Source organism: Clytia hemisphaerica, unplaced genomic scaffold (genome assembly GCF_902728285.1).
Source record: "Clytia hemisphaerica strain Z4C2 unplaced genomic scaffold, Clytia hemisphaerica genome assembly, whole genome shotgun sequence".
Classification (NCBI taxonomy): domain Eukaryota; kingdom Metazoa; phylum Cnidaria; class Hydrozoa; order Leptothecata; family Clytiidae; genus Clytia; species Clytia hemisphaerica.
Window position 1 is genome coordinate 637785 of NW_027103704.1, and position 24435 is coordinate 662219.

The 24435-nt window shown below is 33.4% G+C and overlaps 1 protein-coding gene across 2 annotated transcripts; it reads left to right on the forward strand.

The window, feature by feature from the left end:
* The first annotated feature begins 17 nt into the window (after nt 1–17).
* On the forward strand, nt 18–21569 carry LOC136804059 (guanine nucleotide-binding protein G(q) subunit alpha-like). Of its 2 annotated transcripts, none has more exons than XM_067060798.1 (7): nt 18–211; nt 15227–15411; nt 17411–17565; nt 17964–18092; nt 18741–18870; nt 19283–19436; nt 19987–21569. In XM_067060798.1, the coding sequence occupies exons 1-7, from the start codon at nt 94–96 to the stop codon at nt 20175–20177; spliced, it is 1062 nt and encodes a 353-aa protein (XP_066916899.1). In that variant the 5' UTR covers nt 18–93; the 3' UTR covers nt 20178–21569. The 2 variants fall into 2 exon arrangements, with proteins under 2 accessions (XP_066916899.1, XP_066916898.1); XM_067060797.1 differs by lacking the exon at nt 18–211 and adding an exon at nt 8184–8620.
* Nucleotides 21570–24435: the final 2866 nt, after the last annotated feature.

Consider the following 24435-nt stretch of genomic DNA (forward strand, 5'->3'; position numbering starts at 1 on the left):
AACATTGCATTTACCATTAAAGGAGAAAAAAACATATCATTATCTGGTGAGTGTTGAATAGTTTGTTTTTGTTGGTATCCGTCCCAACAAATCATGGGTTGTTGTACTAACCATGAGGCGAAAGAGCAGAAGAGAATTAATGATGAAATTGAACGTCAATTGAGAAAAGACAAACGTGATCAACGAAGAGAATTGAAACTTCTTCTCCTCGGTAAGAAACTGCATTACTTTTTAATTCTTTGATTCGATTGATATTACATTCAAGTTCGCTCTTTCAAGTGTAAGCAAATCGGATTAAATTTCGCGTGTCAGAGTTTTGGAAAATTTTGCGTGGTTTTAATTTCGCGAATAAGCCTTAAAACAGCTGAGAAGATGGCCATTTTTTGCCACGAATGGACAGTTTTGACTGGAAATGCAATTTTAAAAATTTTGTGGTAGATTCAATTTCGCGAATCAGAAATCTCACGCGTTTTCGTGAGTTTTGATTTTGCGGAAATGGCAAAAAATCGCAAAATTATTAAATTTAATCTCGTAAAAGTTAGTCCGATTAAAATAGCCTAAATTAAAGAGTATAATTAGATTATCAGTCATGTTATTTACCGTTACCCCATATAAACCCCGTCAACTTTTTAAACAGACCAAATCAAATCAATTAAACTGTTTTCTTCCCCCAATTAAATAACGTTTTGGATGTTAGGATGTTTTGAGCATGTTAAAAGGTGTTGGGCGACATATTTTTCTCCAAAATATTGACCCCCTCATTACAAATGGCTCGCCGAGGCCCATATGTTAACCCAAGTTTTGTACAGAATTTCGATCGTTTGTTTGATTGATAATCATGAAAGACATTGGCGTTACCCATCAGAAAGTGATACTTACCTCCTTATCAGAGGTCAAATTCGTTTTAATCAACGTCGTAAAATTTTCAGCTCATCTGAAATACTCGGGTGAGTTAGGATGTGTCTAAAAAACCAAAACACTTAGGCGAAAATAAAAAAATGTAGTGTTTCCGGGAAACCGGTCGGGTGAAAAAGAAGTTTTTTCTGACCCGGCCGCAGACTAAATATGTTTCATCATAAAGAAAATCAAGTTGACCGTTCGAGTTTTCAAACGTCGTTTGGTTGGATATTCCCGCTTGTAAATCAAGTTTTGTTCGTTAATAGTTGATACATTAGTATTCAGGGCTTACTTCATACTGTTTGTACATAAAATTTATCTTTAAAAGTTTCAATGATCTTAAATTATCAAAAGTAGCAAAAAAACTTTTTTCCGGCCGGCCGCATGAGAGCTTTTATCCTTCACCCGCATTCCGGAAACACTAAATTTTTTTATTTCCGCCCTACCTTAAATTTTTGAGACCAATGTAATGATATTCAGCGATCCACTTAAAAATTGATCTCTAGTAAAATTTAGGTTCTGGTTTTGACCTAATTAGATATCATCCCAACTTTAATGATTAAAGAAATATGAAAGATAGTTTCATAATTTGATTAAGTCACGATTTAATCACGATAACTTTAAAAGTATGTCTATATAAGACATTTTTGGTGAGTAACGCAATTTCACCGGGGTACTTAAGCAAAATTGGGTACGGGGACTTGTCGCTGGTCAGGGTCTCTATTTTAGGCTCTGATCTGACAGGATATCTGAAAGGGTCCTAAATTTACTAATTGATACTGATATTGTTTTGGTAATTTTTGACAATTTTCAGGGTGGAATTTGGAATTCTTTTTCAATTTTTCGTCTACTTTTTAAGTCATTTTGGTCACTTTACAGGGTGAAAATGGGAAAAAATTTTGGTTTTTCTTTCTGACAGGGTCCCAAATTTACCAAATATTTATATCTTACAGGGTCCATTTTTCAAACTCCAGCCGCACGTCCCTGTCGACCGTCAAAGTCAGTACCCCCCCCCGGGCAATTTCCTTTTTTTCGCGAAAAAATGAAAATTGGGTGCACATCTCCTTAAGAGAAAGACATTAGTATCTTTCTTCTCTAAATTAAATAGAAATATCATGTATCATGTAACAGATGCACGAATCCTAATGAAATGGGGTAATTCTGGTCAAAATAAGCTCTCTTAAGGTAACTTCTTCAAAAAGACTTCAGAACATTATATGACGTCAGCAAAAGTAAGCATATTTCAATCTTATGCTATTTATACAGACGTAATCAAAGATTTTTGAACATACACTTACGAGTGCATTACAATAAATATTTAAATATTACGATCAATGATGATTCTGATATTCGATAAAGTTGAAGAAATATGAAATGAGTCAAATCTCGCTAACAGATCGAGAAAGACTCGATTTCGGCTGCTCCGGTTTTTCCAGGTTTGTGAATAAGAGTACAGTAGAAGAGAAGGTGTTCCACCTATGTATGCACTTGAACTCGTGAATTCGGTGATATAATTAATTATGACACTTCATACCTTAAGGCCGGTCTCCACTGCGCGCGCTGCGATCGCACCTTTTGGCTTCTTTCCTTTTTGCTTGGAAAAAAGGTTACGTCACAAAAATGTAGCGCGCGCTTGAAAATAAGGTTGACTAAATTTCAGCTTTTTTAAACTGTTACGTCAGATCGCGCTAATGGGATTGTTTCATTTTTCTTTTGACCAATTGCGTGGAAGCTCGAAAACGTGCGATCGCAGCGCGCGCAAGTGGAGACCGGCATTTACGATACTTTGTTGTTGATTTTGCACTTTAGTGTATGATACTCATTCCGATGATTGACCATTACCGATACACTGTTGGAATCCCAGGAGGGTAGTTAGGCAAAATGGGTGTTGGGGGCGAACAATAAAGGGTCCCATTTTTACACCCTCAAAAGTCTCTAAGGGTTACAAATAACCAATTCACGAAAAGGGTCGTGATTTTCAGAAGTTTGAATCAAAATTGAGTGTTTATCTCTAAGGGCCCCAAAAACGTCAGGGTCGACATGCCTGTCACCTCGTAAGCCTAGTAACCCCTTGGAATCAGGACTCTTGAAGTTGAAATGAATAGGAAGCAGTGGTTTGCCCCGCAGTGTATTAAGTATTCGGTCAAATTGCTGCTTAAAAGTATGTTTGGCACAGTTTGTTGGGTTTCTAATGGATATTAGCAAAGCATCAAAAAGTCAGGTAGGACTTCCTGTGAGAGATAATCCCTCTAAATATTTTTATATGCCCCTGTCTCGCTGCCCCGGTGGAACTTCTTCCCGCATGGGGGTGAAAATTTCTTTCGAAATCCTATTCTTCTCTGGTAAAAAGTATAATAGGGATGATTTTGGAGTGCAATTCTTTCTATAGAATTATAAATGGGGATGAAATCAAAGTCAATTTTCCGGTTGGGCTGGAGTCTCAGCGGGTCTGTGACACAGGCGTGTTCTTATTGAGCATCTCTTGACAATCACAACTTTCAAATTCTATTTTCTACCCAGTCTCTGATTTTGCGTAAGTTCTTTCGAAAATACTTTGAAAAAACACTGTTATAGCAAGCTTTTCAACTATATATAAATCTCCTTGCCAAATTTTCTAAAAACGGGACAGTATGTACGAAATCTTTGAATCGTTTTCTATCAAACTTGAATCCAGTCCCTTGTAGATCACTTTTCAATAATTTTGGTAGCTCTCACCAATTGGAAGGTTAAGCTACGTGCATTGGTAAATTCAAAAAGTGGATCTGGGTATGAGATTGGAAACACTTTTTTCCTTCTCTCTAAAATCATCTATGCAAAAACACTTTTTATTTGTGGAATTATCGGAGAATTTTGACTATTTCCTAGCAAGAAAATATATTTTACTCTTTAGGCGAGGCCAATTTAATTTGTTATTTTACGGGCCAAGCTACCAAAAAGCAAGGGTCGGTCGGTCGGCGAAAAGATAAAAATAAAAAAGTAGAATTTCACCTATGAAATCTCCTAAAAAGGCAGCAAAAACTGCTACCGGGTGCGCCACAAAAAAGTTTCTCTCTTTAAAACTAATTTTCCCGAAATCTAAAAATTTTAAAAGAACCATTCCTATTTCATCAGAAAGAAGAAAGATAAACTTAAATTTTGATGGGTCATTTATTGAATTTGATTCATTAGATCAAAAGTTATGCTCAATTGAATAAAAAAGCTACTTACGGAAAATGCTCAAAAACGTTAAAAATCGACCTATCAAATTAAACAGAAGTATAATTACATGATATATCAGTATTTTCGTTTCAGTCATCAAAAATGATAATTAGCTGTCTAAATGACCTTTTGTTGTATAAAGGAAGATTGAATTTCAATAAAAGGCAGAAAATTCGTCGAAAAAAAGCCAAAAAATCTGGTAAAATTCATAAAAATACATCAAATATGGGTTTCGAGGTACATCCAGCATTTTTGAGCCGTGATACGTGATTTGGACTTTTTGAAAGGGATGCGTAGTTATCCATTTTTTCAGATTTGCGTGATCGTGGTTATGTCTTAAAAGACAAAAAATTGCTTGATATCGTGATAAGAGTTAGAAGAATTCATAACGTCATTTTTGCAATTAAGTTCTTAAGATTTGATTAAAAAGCAATTTATGTTCGGTCGCCAGGAGAAACTTAGCACACTATTCTATGCTCGTTTTTTTGATAGGTTCGGAACTCCCGAGAAAACAATCATTTTACGCACAATGACTTTGGGAATTTTCTATATCACGTTAAAAGACAGAATTTTTCAGAGATGAAAAGATATAAAAATTTTCAAAAAGAAAGTTTACAATTGTGATACCTCGTAATGTTTTGAGAATGGGTGTGTAGGAATAATCTTGCTTTCTCTGCAATAGAATAGCAGAAAAGAGTCAGAACAAGATAATTTTGGCTATTAGACAGTATGCCCCGCTTCAAATTAAAGATTTGGGTAAAAAACCTATTATTATTTCGTTTGAAAGGTCTAAATTTAAAGTCCAAAAAAGTTACCCTGGGATCAGAGGTTAAGTTTTCAAAGAATATATTAACCTCTGAAGAACAATAATAGAAATTTTATCGCGCATGTGTCAATCTAATCACTGTAGAAAGAATCAAAGATGAAGAGCAAATATTACCTTATTAATGTCTAGCAGACTGTATCAGTACCATGCAGTTTACTATTTACGAATTCTCCAGAAACCTCCAAGTGTAATCGAAATGAGTTTCTTTCGAAAGAAATCTTTTACATGATCCCAAAATGTAACAGTAATTACTAAACTATTAATTATGGAAATGTTACTTTTAATTGAAATGTCTATTATACAGACTTTATGTTATGATTCTTTATCACTTATTCTTTTTAAAAAGCATTTTGTGATTTTTTAGTTGTGTTTTCAGCGACGGGAATAAAAATATCAACTTTGAACTTCATCCAAGATCTTGGATGGTCGTCATGGTTACTTTTGTCTTCATTGATTGCGCGATGAATAGAATCTCGATTCGTCGGCACAGCGTCAATATATGATTTTGACCTGTGCTTTTCACGGTTCAAAAAAGTGGCAAAAAGTTCGTGCAAGTACAAAATGAATACCAAAGGAGAAAAGTCACGAAGTCTAAAATTGGCAAGTTTTAAAAGTTTAAAGTGGGCGAGAGAGAGAGGTCTCTTATCATTTTTTATCTCATGGCCGCTAATCTAAAAATATGATTCAAACTGTTTCAAAATAATAAATTTAGAAAATCTTAAAATAGATTTATCCTACGCTTACGTGGAGGGGAAAGTATTCTAGCAGTAAATCCGTATAATGGTGGTAGCAAAAAAAGCAATGCTCCTTGAGTGGGAGGGTTGTTATTATGATTCAATGGCCCCAGTTAAGCAGGGCCATGGCTCCACTTTGAAAGTGAAAGTGATATACTGACAAAGAAGGTGCCACCATGATTGGCGCCGACGGGCAAAAATTTTAGAATTTAAGCCCTTAGATCGCCTAAAACAGGTTTGTTTTATCGTTATTAAAAAAAAACTTTCTTCTTACTTTGAAAAAATATGGACTGCCCCACCCCCGGTGCCGCAGCGCCTATTATAGGAGACACCCCTCAGATTCAACACTCACCCCGCCATCATATGAGTAGTCCTTTCCCAAAATACTTTGAAAATTTTAAAATACACTTTGTCCTCAAAATGAAGTAATTTTATCAAAGACACTATGTTTACGTAAACAAACATCCTCATCCATTCAATTAGTAGATAGGAAAGGAAAAAGATAAAGTCGTCAGTTGCTTTCTAAATTCTATATGAAAAATGAAATAGAACATTTCGCTACCTTAATTCAAAAGGGGCCTAAGTCCTGTGAGCCTTAATTCAAAAGGGGCCTAAGTCCGTTTTGGTCATTTTGAGAAAATTGCGATTAAAGTTTTTCCTTTATTCTGAAACCATTTTTGATGGTAAAGCTATGAAGTAAATGTTTTCTGAAAGCCATAGCTTGAACTTGTTTTTTCAATAAAAAGGCATTCTTTTGGGAAGTAGATATTTTTGTACGTACAAGGTGCAACTTAGTAAATCTTGCAGAGTGGACTTAGGCCTTTTTTGAATTAAACATGAATTTTGAAAAATGTGTGAGGGTTAATTTCTGCCTTTAAAAGTTCAAAACCTGCACATATGACACTCCAAATTAAAGCCACTTACACCTAGATTCAAGATAAAGAGAAAAGACAATCTCAATTAGTTAAGGAAAAACTCAATTAAACTTTTTAGGATGCATGGACTTAGGCCCATTTACAATTTAATTGGACTTAGGCCTCTTTTAAAACTTAACAAACTTATTTTGGTGGACTTAGGCCCCTTTTAAAACTTAACAAACTTATTTTGGTGGACTTAGGCCCTTTATTGTAAAAATATGATGGACTTAGGCCTCTTTTGAATTTAACATCACTTTTATCAGAGCTTCAATATGAAGTTATGAGCCTTTTCAACTTTAAAAACTACTTGTTATGTACATCAAAAAAGAGCAAATGAGCCAGAGATTGAGAAAAACTAAAGATCTCAAATTTCATAAAAATGGACTTAGGCCCCTTATGAACTGGGGGGTACCTGGACTTAGGCCCCTTTTGAATTAAGGTAGCGATTTAGTAGGGGGAAATTTGTTCGTTTTTTTGAGGTCGCTCGATTTTTTTAGTCAAAGCACTTGTTATACATTTTTGGAAAGCTAAGGGGTAGGGGAATCAAAATAACTTGGGTGCCAATTTTTTTTCGGACACTTTGGTGTGATTTTCGGACAAATACGACGGGATCAGGCAAAAATCATATGGTGAAAAATTAATGAAAATTTTAGCTTGAGAAAACGGAGACCTGTTGTATATTTTTGGAAAGCTCTCAAAAAATTAAGATTAGTGATATATTGCGAGTATAGGTGATTTTTTTACCTAACCCGAGATATTAATCCTTAAAAACAGTGTTTTTCAGTGTTTTTCAGCCAGAAACAGCTGTTTTGTCCAGTTTTTGCGCTTTCGGAAGCTCAATATCTCGAGTTAGGCACTGAAATCACCTATACTTGCAATATATCATTAATCTTAATTTTTTGAGAGCTTTCCAAAAATATACAACAGGTCTCCGTTTTCTCAAGCTAAAATTTTCATTAATTTTTCACCATATGATTTTTGCCTGATCCCGTCGTATTTGTCCGAAAATCACACCAAAGTGTCCGAAAAAAAATTGGCACCCAAGATATTTTGATTCCCCTACCCCTTAGCTTTCCAAAAATGTATAACAAGTGCTTTGACTAAAAAATTCGAGCGATTTTACAAATTTCCCCCTACTAATTTTTAGAAAGCCTAGAAAAACCGAGACGCTTTTCAGTTCCTATTTTTCAAAAAGTAAATAAAAATGCGTGGGTGTGTGTGAGAGAGAAAACATTATTCAAAAAATAAGAGGCCTTTCGGGCCTTGTTGTATAACTGAAAAAATAGGAGAGAAATATATATGAATTTAAAAATGATATATTTGAAAATGTAAAACTCAACACTGTGCTTTTTTCCACTTTTTGCCAAGAATTTTCACATCAATTGATTAAACGCCCTAGTTAACGCCTGCGCTATTACACCCCTCGAAGAGATGCGTCCAAGAGGGAAAAGAAGTCTGAGAATGAGATTGTCTTTTCCATTAAAGGTGTTTGAAAAATCACGTGATGTACGATTCATCGCATGACCATCTGCTGCGAAACTTCTAATGTTTTGGTCACGTGATATAAGCCGTTTCGCCTAAATGAAAAACCACATCGGCGAAAAATGCGTTTATTTAGCTCAAAACTCAAAGCTGCAAGATTTTCCGAGATGGCTGACCGATATCTTAAAATGACTTGATGGATACGCCCTAGCCGACTTTCAGAACATACAACATTATAAAGATCATTTATGTAGTTTTTTGTTTAAAAAACAAGAGTTCAATGTTGTCTTGTGTTGGAATAATACTGGCTTTGGACTATAACCAGTAAATTGCTTTTAGAGAGAGGTATTCATCTGGAGTGATAGCTCACTATTGGAGAGCATTTTTGTGATATACTTTCTATTGCAAGATCGTCTTTTAATTATCAACATTTAAAATGCCTATGGATGGTGGATGCTGCCTCACTGAAGAGGCCAAAGAACAGAAAAGAATTAATGATGAAATTGAAAGGCAGTTGAGGAGGGACAAACGTGATCAAAGACGTGAACTGAAACTGTTATTATTAGGTTAGTTAAGAACGATATCTCTGTTTGTGTCTGGTGTCCTATTCAAACCTAGTTTAAATAGTCTAGGATTGTCGAGGTTGCTGTTTCGTGATTTACTTGGGTTTCCTTCTTTGTCTTTTACAATGGATCTAAAATTTTAGAACTGCCATGAAGTGGCACTTTGACGCTTTGAGTACTTTAATATACCAAACGAATTTCAACTTCTATCAAGAATTTCGTCAAGGGATGCAGTGCTCCAGGTGCAGTCATGTCTAATGGGATTGGTAATATCGTATAATATTAATAAGTAATTATTTTATTGATTCTGATAAAGAAATTCATTTACAGTAAGTTGCGTTATTAAGTTTGCTTACTGTTGAATGTTCTATTTCCACAAATGCTAATCTAACAGTCTAATGCCCGGGGATGGAGGTTGCTAGATTTGTGAGATAACGTTAGACTACTTTAGAACAACAAAAAGAATACATGAATTTTCTGACTTTTGCAACTCTCACATCACTGGATATAGCATGTTATTATCCAGGGGTGTCAATCGAACTGTTCGATTACCGAACATAATCGAACAATCTGTGCTCGATTACCTAGCAAAATCAAACAGTAATCAAACAAAGAAATTTTGGTAAAGTTTGATGACTGTTTGATTGATCTTTTAAAAGTTTGATAGCGATTAGATTATATTTTTCGCAATATCTTTGCTAGTATATCTGAGAAAAATTGTGGAATGATTCCCAAAAAACACCAAGATACTACTCAAACACTCGTGGAACAACTCAAACAACATCAACTGTATTTTTAATTGAACTTATCGAACTAATCAATACATTTCAGTGGCAAAGTTCGATTACTTTTTGATTTGAATGAGTTCAATGGTTTGATTATTAAAATTGGTTGGATAGGATTCAGTTGAAATCCCCTGGCATTATCCGTATAAACATCATTTAAGATTCAACTTTCCGTACTAAAATTCCATGCTGCTTTCCACCAGAAAAATACCTGACTCTGGGTTAGTTAAAAATTGAGTTTGGGAAAGTAAAGGCAGTTTCATAAGATTTTTTGTACCTAGAAAAAATCCTTTCCAATCTGATGCGGTTTATTCCAGGGAATATCAGAAAATCCTAGAAATGTCAGGATAATCTTAATTAAGTGGACTCTTTTACAAAACAACGGTATATTACATATTGTATATTATTAAAATGTAACATAGTGCATGTTTAAAATAGTAAAGTGTTTGTAATGTAATGTAATGTAAAATTTATTTGGTCAAGAAGGTCTAAAATTTAGTCATTGCTACAAGCATTGATGTGGACCTATTGTATAAAAAATAATTTAAAAAAATATTAAGATAATAAAATATAAATAATTCTTTCCACTATTAACAAATAAATACCTTAAGTGGATGAATTTCGCGGTTTTACTAGAAATTAAGCCACAACGAAATTGCGGTCACACCGATTTTTTTATTGGCTTGCAAATCAGACCTATCAAACAATTTCATTCTATCAAACTAATTCTTTTCGATAGGGTTGCGTTCGGTTGAAATCGCCTAGATTAGACAAGCTTTGATGTGGTAATGATTGTCAAATGACCCTTTCATACCTTTTAAAAAGTGAATACTTGATTTAGAATTTATGTGGGGTCCAGATTAATTACCAAAGGCTAAAAATCTTGAGAATTCATCCCTCCTGCTTTAGCAAAAGAATCAGGCTTTGACTCTTTTGTGTTATAGTTACCTAAGTACACTTCAAAAAGTTAGTTGTTTCATATCTGAAACATTGCTTCTCTTTGTAATAAAAAATTCCCAAAACACGTAATAAAATATTTTTTGAGATTCCAACCAATTAAAATATAAGCACAGAAAACTGTGCTTAGTCAGCCCTTGCAACCAAAGATCAGACTACTCAGCAAGAAGGTTTTTATTGCCAGTTTTTCAGGCTACCCCTGCTTGATCTCTTATTAAATCAATTAGTGATTTAATGATTACCTATCCAGGCAACCTTAAATCTAACTAAATAATATCAAACTAAATAAAATGTAATCATTGAATTGAAAATGGTCTCAATTTAAGGACAAATTTCTAGGTAATATTCATTTGGTTCAATTTTTATTCAACTGCATTCAGTTTAAGTTGATAATGTTGGATCTCTGTTGTATAAATGCAGGGCTTGAAATAGGGGTCCAACATCGGACATTGTCCGACCCAAATAGCTCTTTGTCCGGCCAGAAAATTGTAATTTTCAAGCTTAAGCAACCCTGATCGGACATATTGTCTGACCCACTTGAAATCGTTATTTCAAGCCTTGTGATGTTGTTGATTTAATGTTGAGATGTTCTTCATTTTTATTTCTTGTCAATCATAAGCTTTGTGTTTTGAACCGAAACATAGCACTGAGCTTGATTGAGCATCAAAAATATTTGTACGCAATTGAATCCTCATCAAATCTGAAAAATTCAATAAAATATGATTGATATTCAATTGCGTTTGACAAATGAATTTGTGTGCTACTGTGGTTCAACTCCTTTCGGTTGATATCATCTGGACATAATTTATTCCTTAATCGTTCAGTTCTAAAATGTTGACAACCAAGCTCATTTTGTCATATTTAAAAACAAGAATATCAATCAGTTCCAATAAACTTTCAGTATTTGATTTAGGGAACTTCACTGATCTCAAGGTAATCCTGTAGAAGAGCTGTTTATGCAATAAAATCAGCAAACTTTACTTGAACCAGACCAATTTTTCAATAAAACTTCATTTTCAAGCAGTTTCAAGGCTATATTCTCAAGCTTTAAACTAATAAAATAGTAAAGTGTTTTACTAGAAATTGAGCCACAACGAAAAAGCGGTCACACTGATTTTTGTATTGGCTTGCAAATCAGACCTATCAAACAATTTCATTCTATCAAACTAATTGAACAATAGATGTAATCAGACGGTTATTGTTCGATGAAATTCTATTTGATAGGGTAAACTTTAAACTTGATAAGGCATATTTATGTTAACCATATAATTATGGGGGAACCGCAAAATCTTCAAATAACTGGGGGAAAGCAAAAAAGGGAGAACGGAAAAATTTTAAATATGGTGGGGGATAAAAAAATAGAAAGGAATCGAGAAAGATTCGGATTTCTAGTAGGGGGAACCAACCCAGGAGGACACTATGTACCTGAGAGTAAATGGTCACATTGTAGGGATGTAGAAATGAGTCAAAATCAGTTGAAATTTTAGAATAATCCAATTATTAACATATATCTAAGATTCTTAGTCATATCTTACTTTTTCAAATAAACACCAGATTTTTATTCAAGGGGGCATTTTTTCAAAGTAATAGCATACAGGAATAACTTCATCTACTGAGCGTGATCGAATCTCAATCAAATATTATCCCAATTTTCAGATTCTATAGTTTTCAATATTTGATTGAGATTTGGTTGTGTTTGCTGGCAACCAATGTAGAAATTTTCTTTCAATACATGTGAAAGCTCCTAAGATCAAGCAAATTGTCAACATCTTAAAGGTTTAAATTACGGAATTCTGCCTTACTGCGCATCACAAACTTTTATAGATTTTTTATTTCCTCAGCCCTTGTTTTGGGTTGATTTATTCTAAAATGGGACATCGAAGGTAATTGAAAGACAATAAAACGCATTTAAATGACAAATGAACCAATCAAATATTACCCAGAATTTCAGTATTTCAATTGTTTGATTGCATTCGATTTGGTTGGTTTGATTGTCTATTCTGTTTAATTAAGAAGATCGTCTGGTTTTCTCTTGCTGCTAAGCAAATATGTAAAAACGAATGTCGGTGTTATATTCTGATTTTTCCCTTATTCCCTTATTTTGCTGCCAATCTAATAAAAACTCGTTTCATCAGTGATTATTCCCAAATCTTTAAAGAAGGGTGACAGAATTACAGACTGTAATTTTTTTTCTTACACTTCTCAGTTAACATATTCAGAACAGTTGACCTGCTATAATGCTCTTTTTATTTAAAGAATATCTTCTCCCAGCTTCTCACGTGACTCATGGCTCGGCCCCCCCCCCCCACTTATTTGGGGGGTGTAAATCTAAAATCAGCCTAAAAGTGGGTGGGAGCTGTCTCATTTTTTAAATTTAGGGGAGGTTTAAAAAAGTGGGGGGACCTGAAGGGCTGCACTAAAGTTCTGGGGGCTAACTACACTAATTAAGAAATTGTAAAAAGATTTTTTTGTTTGGTTTTAATGTTTTGTTTTTAAATATTCTACCGTTTTATTTTTATCTGCGTGCAAGAGTGGGTGGTACACAGATTTCAACTGGGACCTGAAGCTTATTGAAAAGTGGGGGCACCTAAAACTTAGGGGGGACCTAAATTTGTTGGGGGACCTAACATATTTGACCTGTAAATTCTTTTACTCAAAAAATGTGACTTTTGAAAGAATAAAGATTTCTATTTCTATTCGATAATTTACAGGAGGTTACAAAACCTATTCTCACAAATATTATATAGAAAAGAATATAAATATAAGGTAAATAAATAGTGATAAAAAATATATGTATCTGGCTTAAAAAAAATAAACTTAAAATTAAAAATTGCATATAAAAACAAGATTTATTTACTAAAAATAAATATAAAAACATCTTAAAAGGTATATAAAGCTTAGTGAGTAGAGAGATTCCAACTGATTTTAAGCTTTGAGTTCTAGATTTTGGATAGCTGTTGACAAAAATAATTCAAAATTAGATTCACAGATTTAGGACTGAAGATAAGGGATAAAATTAGCATAAAATGGAGTCAATGGTTTAATAGAAATCTAAGTTCAGACCACTAATTTTATCAATAAAAACAACAGTATCTTCAATAGATGTTGCTTCTTTTGGAAGGCTGTTCCATAGTTGAACCACATTTGGGAAAAAAGACATTGTGTATGACTGGATTGAGCCCAGTAATTGTTTATATTTTACGTTTTTACAACGCTGTCTCGTGGGGAGGATTGATTTGTCTACGTGTTTTGAACCAGACATGATGTTGTGAAAAAGTTTGAGGCGATTGATTTTGCGACGATTTTCAAGTATATCCAAATCAGCATCTTTCAATAACGAAGTGGGTGAACATTCCCTGTCCCACCTATTGTAAATCCAACGGATGGATTTTCGTTGGACGCTTTCTAACTGCGATGTTATATTCAATTTCCCAGGTGAGTCCCATACTGAAGATGCATATTCTACTAGAGGTCTGATGTATGTCTTATAGCAAACGAGACGAGTTTCTGTGTCTGTCATTTGAAGATTCCTTTGAAGAAATATCCTGGTGGAATTTGCCTTAGCAGTGATGACTGAAACATGATGTTTCCAAGAGAGATTCTTGGAAATGGTTACTCCAAGGTATTTCGCTTTATCAACTGCTTTCAAGTTTTGACCATGGATTGTATAGGTGTGGTCAATAATTTTATGTTTGTTTGTTATGCGAAGTACATAGCATTTCCCCGGGTGGAACTCCATTGACCATTGCTTTTCCCACTCCACTAACTTGTCAAGGTCTGCTTGTAATGAATATGCATCATCTAGGCATTTGATTACTTTGAATAAGTAGGAATCGTCAGCAAACAAAGCAATATTTGAATCAACATGCAAGGGCATATCGTTTATATAAACAAGAAACAAGAGGGGACCAAGAACTGAGCCTTGAGGGACACCTGAAGTGACCGCTATCCGCTTTGACAGAGTTCCTCTTACAGCTACACATTGACTACGATTGTTCAGAAAATCCGCTATCCATTTAAGCAAGGTTCCATGGATGCCATAATGTTCAAGTTTCAATAAAAGTTTTCTGTGACAAACCTTGTCGAAGGCTTTACTAAAATCCAACAAAATGGAGTCTGTTTGTTCGCGATTGTTCAAAGATTGCGCCAGCGTATTTATGGTTTGAATTAGCTGCGTCTCGCATGATCGAAATTTTCTAAAGCCATGTTGTGTAAAGATAATCAATCTAATGTATTTAATCTTTAAAATTAATAGACTTAGACTTATATTAGAATTATATTCAGTGTGTAACTTGTAACTTTTTGTGAAATTTGTGTTTGTGGAAATACTGTAAAATTTTGGGATTGCAAGCACACTTTGTGAAAAGGGAGAGACGTAGAGACCCCTCTGCAAACTTGATGTTAAAAAAAAGATGTCAAAATCTGTTGGAATAGTACTAAAATATAGGTGGCTATATTTCAAGGAAAATTCAAAGGGTTCAAATTTTTCAAATGTCTTCTTATTTCAGCATAATCTTTTTTAGTAACATTTTTATCTGTAGCAAATTTGATGCCTCCTTTTTGATGGAATTTGTACTTCATGAAATTGGGTTTGCTTAAAATAAAGGTTTGAAATTTAGCGGGGATTTAAATTTGTAAGTGATACGTTTGGAAATCATACGGTTTTGTGCCTGTTTGCAACACTTCTATGATGTCTAAAGTGGTATTTTAGGTGGCCTTTAGTGATAGATAAGGTGTTTTGAATTTTCATTGTCACTCTAGTGTCACTAACTTGGATGACATAGAAATCCCTATGAAATTTTGGCCCATTGAAGTACTTTAAATAGTGAACATTGTAACTTAGTTGTTCCATCTCTTTTATCTTCAGGTACTGGAGAATCTGGCAAAAGCACTTTTATCAAACAGATGAGAATTATCCATGGACAAGGTTACTCAGAAGATGACAGAAAAAGCTTTGCAAAGCTTGTCTATCAAAATATATTCCAAGCCATGCAAGCACTATGTAGAGCAATGAACGATAAAAAAATAGCTTATAAAAATGCTGATAATGAGGTATGTTCATTTTCTAATATCACAGCATGCTGTTTTACACCAATTTTAAAGACTGACATTAAGACCAACCCTTAGAATCCGTTGCTTATATTTCAAACTTTAAACGGCATTTTTGTATGTTTGAGTATCAGACTTGTAATATACTCTTTGCTCAGAATTTCATGCTCCACTGATGAAAGTATTTAATTTCAATGGATTCGACTTTTGAAAATCATCTATCGCTAATCGTCATTAACCTTTAGCATTGGAGTCTATCACAATACACGTTTTTTTATTTATTAGAACCTAGTTTATAAAGAACATATAGGCTGAAATTCGTCGAAAAATTAAGAACATCTTAAGAACATGCCCAGCCTCAGTTTGGAAAATAAATGACAAGAAACTACAATTTTTTCCTCTTTTTAAGCAGTTTTAACCCAATTTAGGGGTGGATCTTCAAAAGTCGAGAGTCAAATATTGTCCAAATTTTGCCAAATTTAAGTGCTCTTTATTTTGTATCATATTGTCGATTTGAGAGTAGTCTGAAAAATTAAGAACGCATTTAAGAACATTTTAGGCTGAAAATTGCTAAAAAAAATAAGCAAATCCAGGCTCAGCCAAATTTTAGGTGTTCTAATAAAAAAAAAACGTGTATATTTTGCAGTGGAGACAAAAAATACTACAGCCTTTGATAGAATTGAATCATATAGCAGTTTCGTGCTCGTTAAAAAATATTCCGGAGTGGAATATTATCATAACTATGCTATAATTATAATTTTCACACGAGCGACTCTTTGATCTTAGAACATCAGCAATGTGAAAAAATATTTCGAAAAAAATATTCTTCATGGTTTATAGACGAAACCATTAAAACATGTTCATACTGTTACTGTTAACAGAGTCATTAAAGTATTCTCTGAATGCTCTGAAAAAGGTCTCATAACTGTTTATAACTGTCAATTATGATGATAAATTTGCCATCTGTTTTGATATGAATGAAAATAGTTGTAGTGACGTTAATTGCTTATTGATTGGAAAGTAATTATCGCATGTGGTGCCATAATTATTTTTTTAAATGAAAGTAATTATTGAATTGGTATGCTACTTTTTTTTAGCTGGTAAATTATGCTTACTAAAACCAATCTAATGTTTTTTTTATTTGAAGAAGTTTTTCAGGCATTATATCAAATAAAACGCCTTCATGTTTTTAAACCCGGATAAAGTGCAGTACGAATCCTTTCCATTTGAACAAAAAAGAAATCCCTTATGAAAAAATGAGATGAAAAATTATAAAACTAATCTATCGACTATTCCATCAATAGAACAATAGAACATAGAATGGAACTTTCTTGAATTAATAAAGAAATGATCAGCTTTCATAATTCCTTAGTAGCCTTGATTATGAATCTCTTTTTTATTTTCTTTAAAGAGAGTATCATGGTATTGTGATACAAACTGTACTGCTGCATTAGCATAGCTTGTTCTTTACAATTTGTGCAGTCATTGAAAAATCAGGTCGTACGATTATTTAATTAAAAAAAAACGATGGACGAAAATTCTTTTGACTAGTAACATTACGCAAGTCAAACTTTTTATGGAAAATTTACTCATCCCAACGAACCGTCTCTATTAAAACATTTTTACAATTTTTGGTTTTGGCAAAGCATAAACTATACAGTTGTTTTACATCTCGCTCTCTCGCAAAAGCCTTATTTTGTATCAGCTTGGATACCAAATGAACATTTTTTTGGTCTTTCATGTCATATACAATAAAACTTAAATGTTTTATTTTTACACAAGTGTTCATGTTTCATATCAGTTACTTGTGTCCTATGGTTATACTGTGTTAATTTCGTGAGTAAAGAAAAAATGGTTTCCCTTTCCCCTTTTCTGAACAATCTTGCTACACATTCGTGTCAATTCAATGTGGAAAAGCTTGTGAATTAAAATTGATGAGTAAGCAAAACAAAACCTTTAACGCTCAATACTCATGTGACTTTATGTTGTTTTTTCTTTACAGGAAAACGCACGTTTAGTATTATCGGTAGACCACGAAATAGTAAATAAATTAGAAGCCCATTATACAAAAGCAATAAAGACTTTATGGGAAGACGATGGTATTCAAGAAGCATACGATAGACGAAGAGAATTTCAATTATCAGACTCTGCTAATTAGTAAGCTTAATTTCGTTACTTTTTACTTAAATTGGACTGTACACTCTTCGAAAAAAGCCAACTTTTGGCTGAACCTTACAACTTGAAACCCTAACTAAAATTCAAGCAAGATTCTTGATAGTAATGACATCAAAATAATTGAAAGAGTCTGTGATTCCTGTATTCCTGTCTAAAAAAAAGATTTTAGAAAATGGTCGGATTTGGCTGAATTTTGATACGCGTGAATAGAATTGAGTGAATATCTGAGTGGTCTTGTTTCCATTCTTTCAAAAATTTTGCATCTCAAAAACTTGGCTTTAAACAGGCAAAAAAAGAAGCCAATTTCTATTTTATTTGGAAATAATGTTTGCTTGATCAGCTTATGTTCTCCCTAATACAGTACAATCTTTTCGATTTAGTTATTTAAACGATTTGGAAAGGATAGCAGAACCAAATTACGTGCCAACAGAACAGGATGTTTTACGTGCAAGATCACCTACTACAGGGATCATCGAATACCCTTTCGACTTGGATACTATTATTTTTAGGTATGCGAGCTTTTTAAATGAACCAACTTTAAGCTAAGGCAACACTGAACAATATTTGTATGCGCTTGCAGCGCAACTTGTTTAACAAAAACTCGAGATTTCAAAGAAGAGATTTAAGAAACCTGCAACAAAACCAGTTCTTTGGTGCAGACGCCCGTAATTTTTTTCTTACTGTAATTTAAAAACAATAGAATTCAAATAAGCTGGGAAAGAGACATTTCAGTGCATGGCTACACTTTGTTAATCGAACTTTCTTGTCTTATTCGTATTTCAACATTGGGCTTTTCTAGAAGAAATTCGTTCATGGGGGTGGAGGATGAATTGTCCAGAGGTCCCAAAAAAAGTCTTAAAAATTACACTGTCCAGGGGGTAAATCTTGGTGTCCAGGGGGTTAAGTTGATGATTATCCATGGGTGTAACCCATGTTAATGTCCAGGGGTAATTTATTGAAAAAATAATCTATTCTATACCCCTAATGCGAATGGATGGATTCTTTCTGGAAGAGCCCATTTCAGCCTTCAATAAGGGGAATTGACTTTTTTCCCTTGAAAACCCATTTTACCTTACGATCTTTCTAGACTTGCCAGGTTTCTTTACAATATTACGTATAGATTGCAATTTTTATTTATTTTTTGCTTTGTTTTGTAGGATGGTAGACGTAGGAGGTCAGCGTTCTGAACGAAGGAAGTGGATTCATTGTTTTGAAAATGTCACATCAATCATGTTCTTAGTCGCCCTTAGTGAATTCGATCAACTGTTATTTGAATCAGAAAATGAGGTATTTTGAATTACTCTTCATTCTGCCCATTATTGTCTTAAGCATAGCTCACCGTATTACTTCGAATAAACACCCCCTCTAAAGTTAAATCCACAAACATTTCGATCTTGTCTGAATAAACTCCCTCTGAAATGCATGTAGTTAATCAGGGTTTAAATAGCTAGTTAAATCTCATACTCCCGTCGGTCGACAGCTTTTGAAGTTTGTACAATATTCGCAAAAGGCTCGGAAAACACGAGTTACAAAAAACACGAGCTACGTCAAATGTGACGTCTTCAGCGTGGAATAATGACGTCACAAGTAGATGAATTAACTCGTCAAATTATGGTCCATCTTAAACTGACGAGTTAATTAACTCGTAAAATTATTGTGCGCCTTAATCTTACGCTGTTGTTGTTCTCTTTTCTTTTAGAACCGTATGGAAGAAAGTAAAGCACTGTTCAAGACCATCATCACTTATCCGTGGTTCCAACAATCGTCCATCATATTGTTTTTAAATAAAACCGATTTACTAGAAGAAAAAATCATGAAATCTAACTTAGCTGATTATTTTCCTGAATTTGACGGTAAGGGTTTCTTCTAATTATTCTTTCGAGTCGGATCCTTGTAATACACTCTTCTCGATATGCATAAATTTATTGTTGTCCTCGTTTTCAAACAGATTTCATTGCTATGAAATTATACATTTAAACCAATTTAAATTCCCAAAAGGCAAACATCAACTCTAAAGCAAAAGTACTTGAAATTCAAAATGTCTCATGAAGTGTAACAACACAATTATCATTGTGAATATGTAATTTTATAGTAATGAAATCTGTTTGAAAACGAGGACAACAATAAATTTATGCATCTCGAGAAGAGTGTATTTTGGTATTTGATTTATCAAGTAGACACGTGGCCTTTTTAACAAAATTGGTTTGAATACACGGGTTGCAAAATTGGTAGTATAGTCAAAATTAAATTGCAGAATTTATAAAATGCATTTGATTACTCGAAAATGCTCACATGATTTTATTCCCCTATTCCTTTTCTTTGCAATTTACAGGTAATAACTTTATTATTGATTCTGAAAAAAAATGATTCTCTCATTCTTTCATTCTCGTCTTTTCTCTACAGGACCAAAATTGGACGCCAAAGCAGCTCGGGAATTTATACTGAAGATGTTTGTGGACCTTAATCCAGATACAGAGAAGATAATTTATTCACATTTCACTTGTGCAACAGACACTGAAAATATTCGTTTTGTATTCGCAGCAGTAAAAGACACTATCTTGCAACTCAACCTAAAGGAATACAACTTAGTCTAATAACGGTTTTTTGTCTTTGCTAAAAATTGAATGTAATTGTATTCTTTGATTCACGTCTGTGGAAAGGATTTGGTTACAGTCAGGAGAAATTGGCTGCTTTTGAGGGTTGCTGCCAAATGTGAGAAAGAGAGAGCGGGAAAAACGGTAGTATATTATGGATGGACCCAAAAATTAAACAACTTAATCAAAACGGTTAAAAGCCTTTTAAATATGGCTTGAGGTTGAATTTTTTATATATGCCATATGCACTCATCGGTGATGACGTCATTAATATAAATAAGCCAATGAAAATGATGATGACACGATAAGAAGGGGCTGGATTAAGGACAACGCTACCCATGAAATCATTCTAACGCTAATTTAAAAACTCCCACAAATTATATGGAGTTGTGAACGTCGTCAACAGTCGCCGCTTTATCGTACGATACATTTTAAAAGAGTCAAACACAATATGGATATGGTTTCATAGAGGATGATGATATACTACTATTGGTGCTACGAGTACACGGAAACACAGAATAATATAATAATGATAATTATAATGATGTTGAGATATAGTATTCTTTGTTCTCCAATTATCCTCCTCTTTTGCCTCTAAGAAGCGGTGATTTCTATCAACTAGTAAAAATTTAGTGTGTTTTATGAGAAAAATGAATAAACTTTTGGCTGTTCTTAAAATTCCCATAAATTTCTATAACTAACTTTTTTTTTTCAAATCTGCAAAGAGTGTATTTCTCTTTAGAAATAGCCTCGGAAAAAGATGCATTCAGTCTGAAAACATTTTTTATTTTGTGAAAATTGCTTGGAAAATTCAAACAGTTAATTATTTTTATTTTTTTGTCTTTGTCGAATTCCCCCCCCCCTCCCTTTTTTTGACAAATTATTTAACCTGATACAGAAAATTATTCGGCACTAATAGCACGCACATCGCTACTACCAAAATGTTATTCTTTTTTATTGATATCTGAACTTATATAATTTATGCACAGTTATTCTTCTAATAAATTTGTGAATTGTTTTTTTTTTTAATCTTTTAGAAAATTCTGTTTTAATTCATATACTTTCTTCTATAGAACTTAGATTTTAATTCTCAAGTCTGAAACAAAATACAGAAATTAGCCACAAAAATAAAGGTACCATGTATGACTTTTTTTCAAGGTTTTAACACGATAGTGACTTAAAATATTCGATGCTTAAATTTTGGAGAAAATAATCCTTTATGTTTTTTATGGATGACAACCTTAGAGTAACAGAAAATGTTGTATAAACTATCTAGCTAATCATGTAATTTCACCCTGAATAGAATTTTATTGGTATTTTAATTTTTTTGCTTTATTTTTTATGTTTTAACTACTCCGCTAAAAGAAAATGCTCGGGAGAAGAACAAATCAACCATTTGTGTCCAACTTTAACTATTCTATGTGTACTTGTTTTCAGTCGAATCACAAAGTTTCATCAAGTTTTGGACCTACTCAGAGGTCCTATAAATTAACGTGTTCATCCGTTCGCTCGTTACTAACTTTTCTCAGGATTGGCCCATAAATGTTATTTGATTTTTTTGCACAAAGATAAGATTACCAAAGTGGTAATGCCGAAAATGTGACGGAGCCCGATTTTCGGAACGTTCTACCTTTAGGGAACTTATTTTGGCGGGAACTAATTTTGGCGAATTCGGCGAATTTAGACAAAATTTGCCAAAATTAGTTTCTGCCAAAATTAAATATTTTGCTCACTCGCCAAAATTAAATTTTTTGGTATTTTGCCTAAATAACTTCTTTAGAGCACGAAAAAGCTTCAAATAAGGCAAAATAGAACAGATTTACGCTGGCATTAAAAAATTTCATCAATCGCCAAAATTAAAAATTTTCAGGATTTTTGCCGCTCGTCAAAATTAGTTCCCGCCAAAATAAGTTCCCTTAAGGTAGTTTCTTTTCAAAAATATGATTTTCTTGAAAATGAAGGTTTTTGTATGATTTTTATTCAAGCAAAGTTGGGTCTCATTTTTCTCACTGATTTTCTGAAAGATTTTGAATTACTGAGTTAGCATTATTTTTAACGGGTTAATTTCAAATCTTGTTTGACTTACGTTTCTAGTCCAAAAAAGGGATTTTTGAAAAAGAAAAAGGAAATTAGCCATGTTAGAAATTAAATGATTTTGGTATTTTTCTTTTCTCGGACTCGAAAGAAATGTGGTCGGATTGAATCTGAAGCTTTCCCAGATCCATTAACGACCAATAGGCTCATTAAAGCAAAACCTCCATTTTGGGGCTATCTACTGCACACCGTTTTCTTGCCTCTATTTATAAGCACGTGTCAGTTAAAAAGCTGCTTGAGGGTCTGGAAGGTAACTGACGGTATTTGCGGTGAATAAAATGGCTTTCAGTGGTTACAGTGCAGCAAAAAATCGGTGAAAATCCTATCCTGACAGCACATTTATCTCAGATTATCAATTTTTTAGAGCAGAGAAAAAATCAGAATTCTCGGAAATGTCCACCGTTACAGTCCATTTCTGCTATCTTGAAAATATACTCTTAACCACCGCACATACCCATCAGTCAATTTACCTGACTATCCCGTACTTTAAAAGTGAATTCTCGTTGCAAAGACAATTTTGAGTGCATAATATAAGCCTTGAAGAATTTTCTAAACATGTGAACAATGAAGATTTTCGATCCTAGCCAAATAATTTTCAATATTATTTTGAAACTTTGAACCTCATTGACATAAAAAGGCCAAAAAAAGTATTCAACTTTTTTCCACCCTTTTTAAAAGGTCTTTAAAATATTTTTTGGACCTACCCCGGTGGGGTGGAGGTCCTATAAATTAACCCATGTTCGTTCGTTCGTTAGTGTGTTAGTTACCAGCTTTTCTCGAGATTGGCTCATTAGTTTTTTCTGATTTTTGGCACAAAGGTGCATGACCATAAACCCTCGAATGTGACGGAGCCCGATTTTCTAAAAAAAAATTTTTTGGGCAAATTTGGGCCAAAAAACGGCTTAAAAACGGGTTTTTTGGACTTTGTGAAAAATTGGATCATTAATTTTTTCTGATTTTTAGCATGAAAGTAGGGTACAATCATAGTTAAAGGATGGCTCAAGCAGATTTTTGCAAAAAAATTTTTTTGGCTCAAAAATCGTATTTTTATCTATAAGAACCACTGTTAATAAGAATACATCAATGTTCTTAGCCATATTATTATTATTATTTTTATTAATTTTTTTTACGATGAAAATGTCACGGTGGAGGCTAATGATTTGAGTTTTCTGTAAACACACTTATTATTTTTTTGGCTGAAAAACGAATCTTTATCTATAAGAATCACTATTTATGAGCATATATCAATGTTATTAGCCAAATTGTTTTTTTTATTATTATTTTTTCTAACAGAAGAAAATGTCACGGTAGAGTGCGACGGTTTGAGTTTTCTGGAAACCTTATTTATTAAGCTGTGCATTTTTCTGATAGTGGTTTTTATAAAGAAAAGCGCTTAATAGCTTTTTTATTTCTTTTTCAAAAACCTTTTTCAATAGTGTTGATAGTTTCTCTCAATAGATATGCTTTCATTTTCTTTATTTTTTTGTATTTTGACCAGTTATGTCTTATGTGTGTCATTGTTTCAATGTTCACTGATTAGTTTGATAACCAGGTAGGTCCATAAAAGTATCGCTTGTTTTTATTATAATGATTTTCTACAGATCCTCAAGGAACTATGATGGAACATGTTGATCAAATTTTTTCCCGTCAAAATCAGTTACACTTACAAAAATATTGACTATTTTACGTACACATTTTACTTTTAAATCTTACAATGGTGCTCAAAATTTTATTATTAAATAAATCGTATACCGTCATTTGTCTAATTTAGTACGTTCTCTTATTCATGCAGATAAATAGTTTTGACAAGTTCTTTACCTATCTCTGATTTTCCTCTAGTTTATAATACGGTAAAGGTCTTATTTTCCTTTAATTATAATGTGGCATTTAAAAAACCTGTTCAAGGATTTCTTTCTTCGCAATTTAAATATGTCTAAAACCGAGAATGTTCACTTTCACATGCAAAAGAACGAAAAAACCCTTGGAAGAGATGGAAACATTTGAAGTTAGAGGAAAATAGGAAAATTTGGAATGGAAAAAAATCTTCTTTATTACCGTGAAGTCGGGTAACTTGCATCAGTGGAGGCAAACATGAATAGCCCTCAAATGAATGACCTGTCTGGTCATTAAAATATAAAGTTAAATCAAAACAAAAAAGGTAGAA

Bases quoted from the DNA above. Each gene is read 5' to 3' on its own strand.
- LOC136804059 (XM_067060797.1), top strand. From the start codon at position 8,491: ATGCCTATGGATGGTGGATGCTGCCTCACTGAAGAGGCCAAAGAACAG. The intron at 8,621-15,226 runs GTTAGTTAAGAA...TTTTATCTTCAG, and splicing joins ACTGAAACTGTTATTATTAG to GTACTGGAGAATCTGGCAAA. The intron at 18,093-18,740 runs GTATGCGAGCTT...TTTGTTTTGTAG, and splicing joins TTGGATACTATTATTTTTAG to GATGGTAGACGTAGGAGGTC.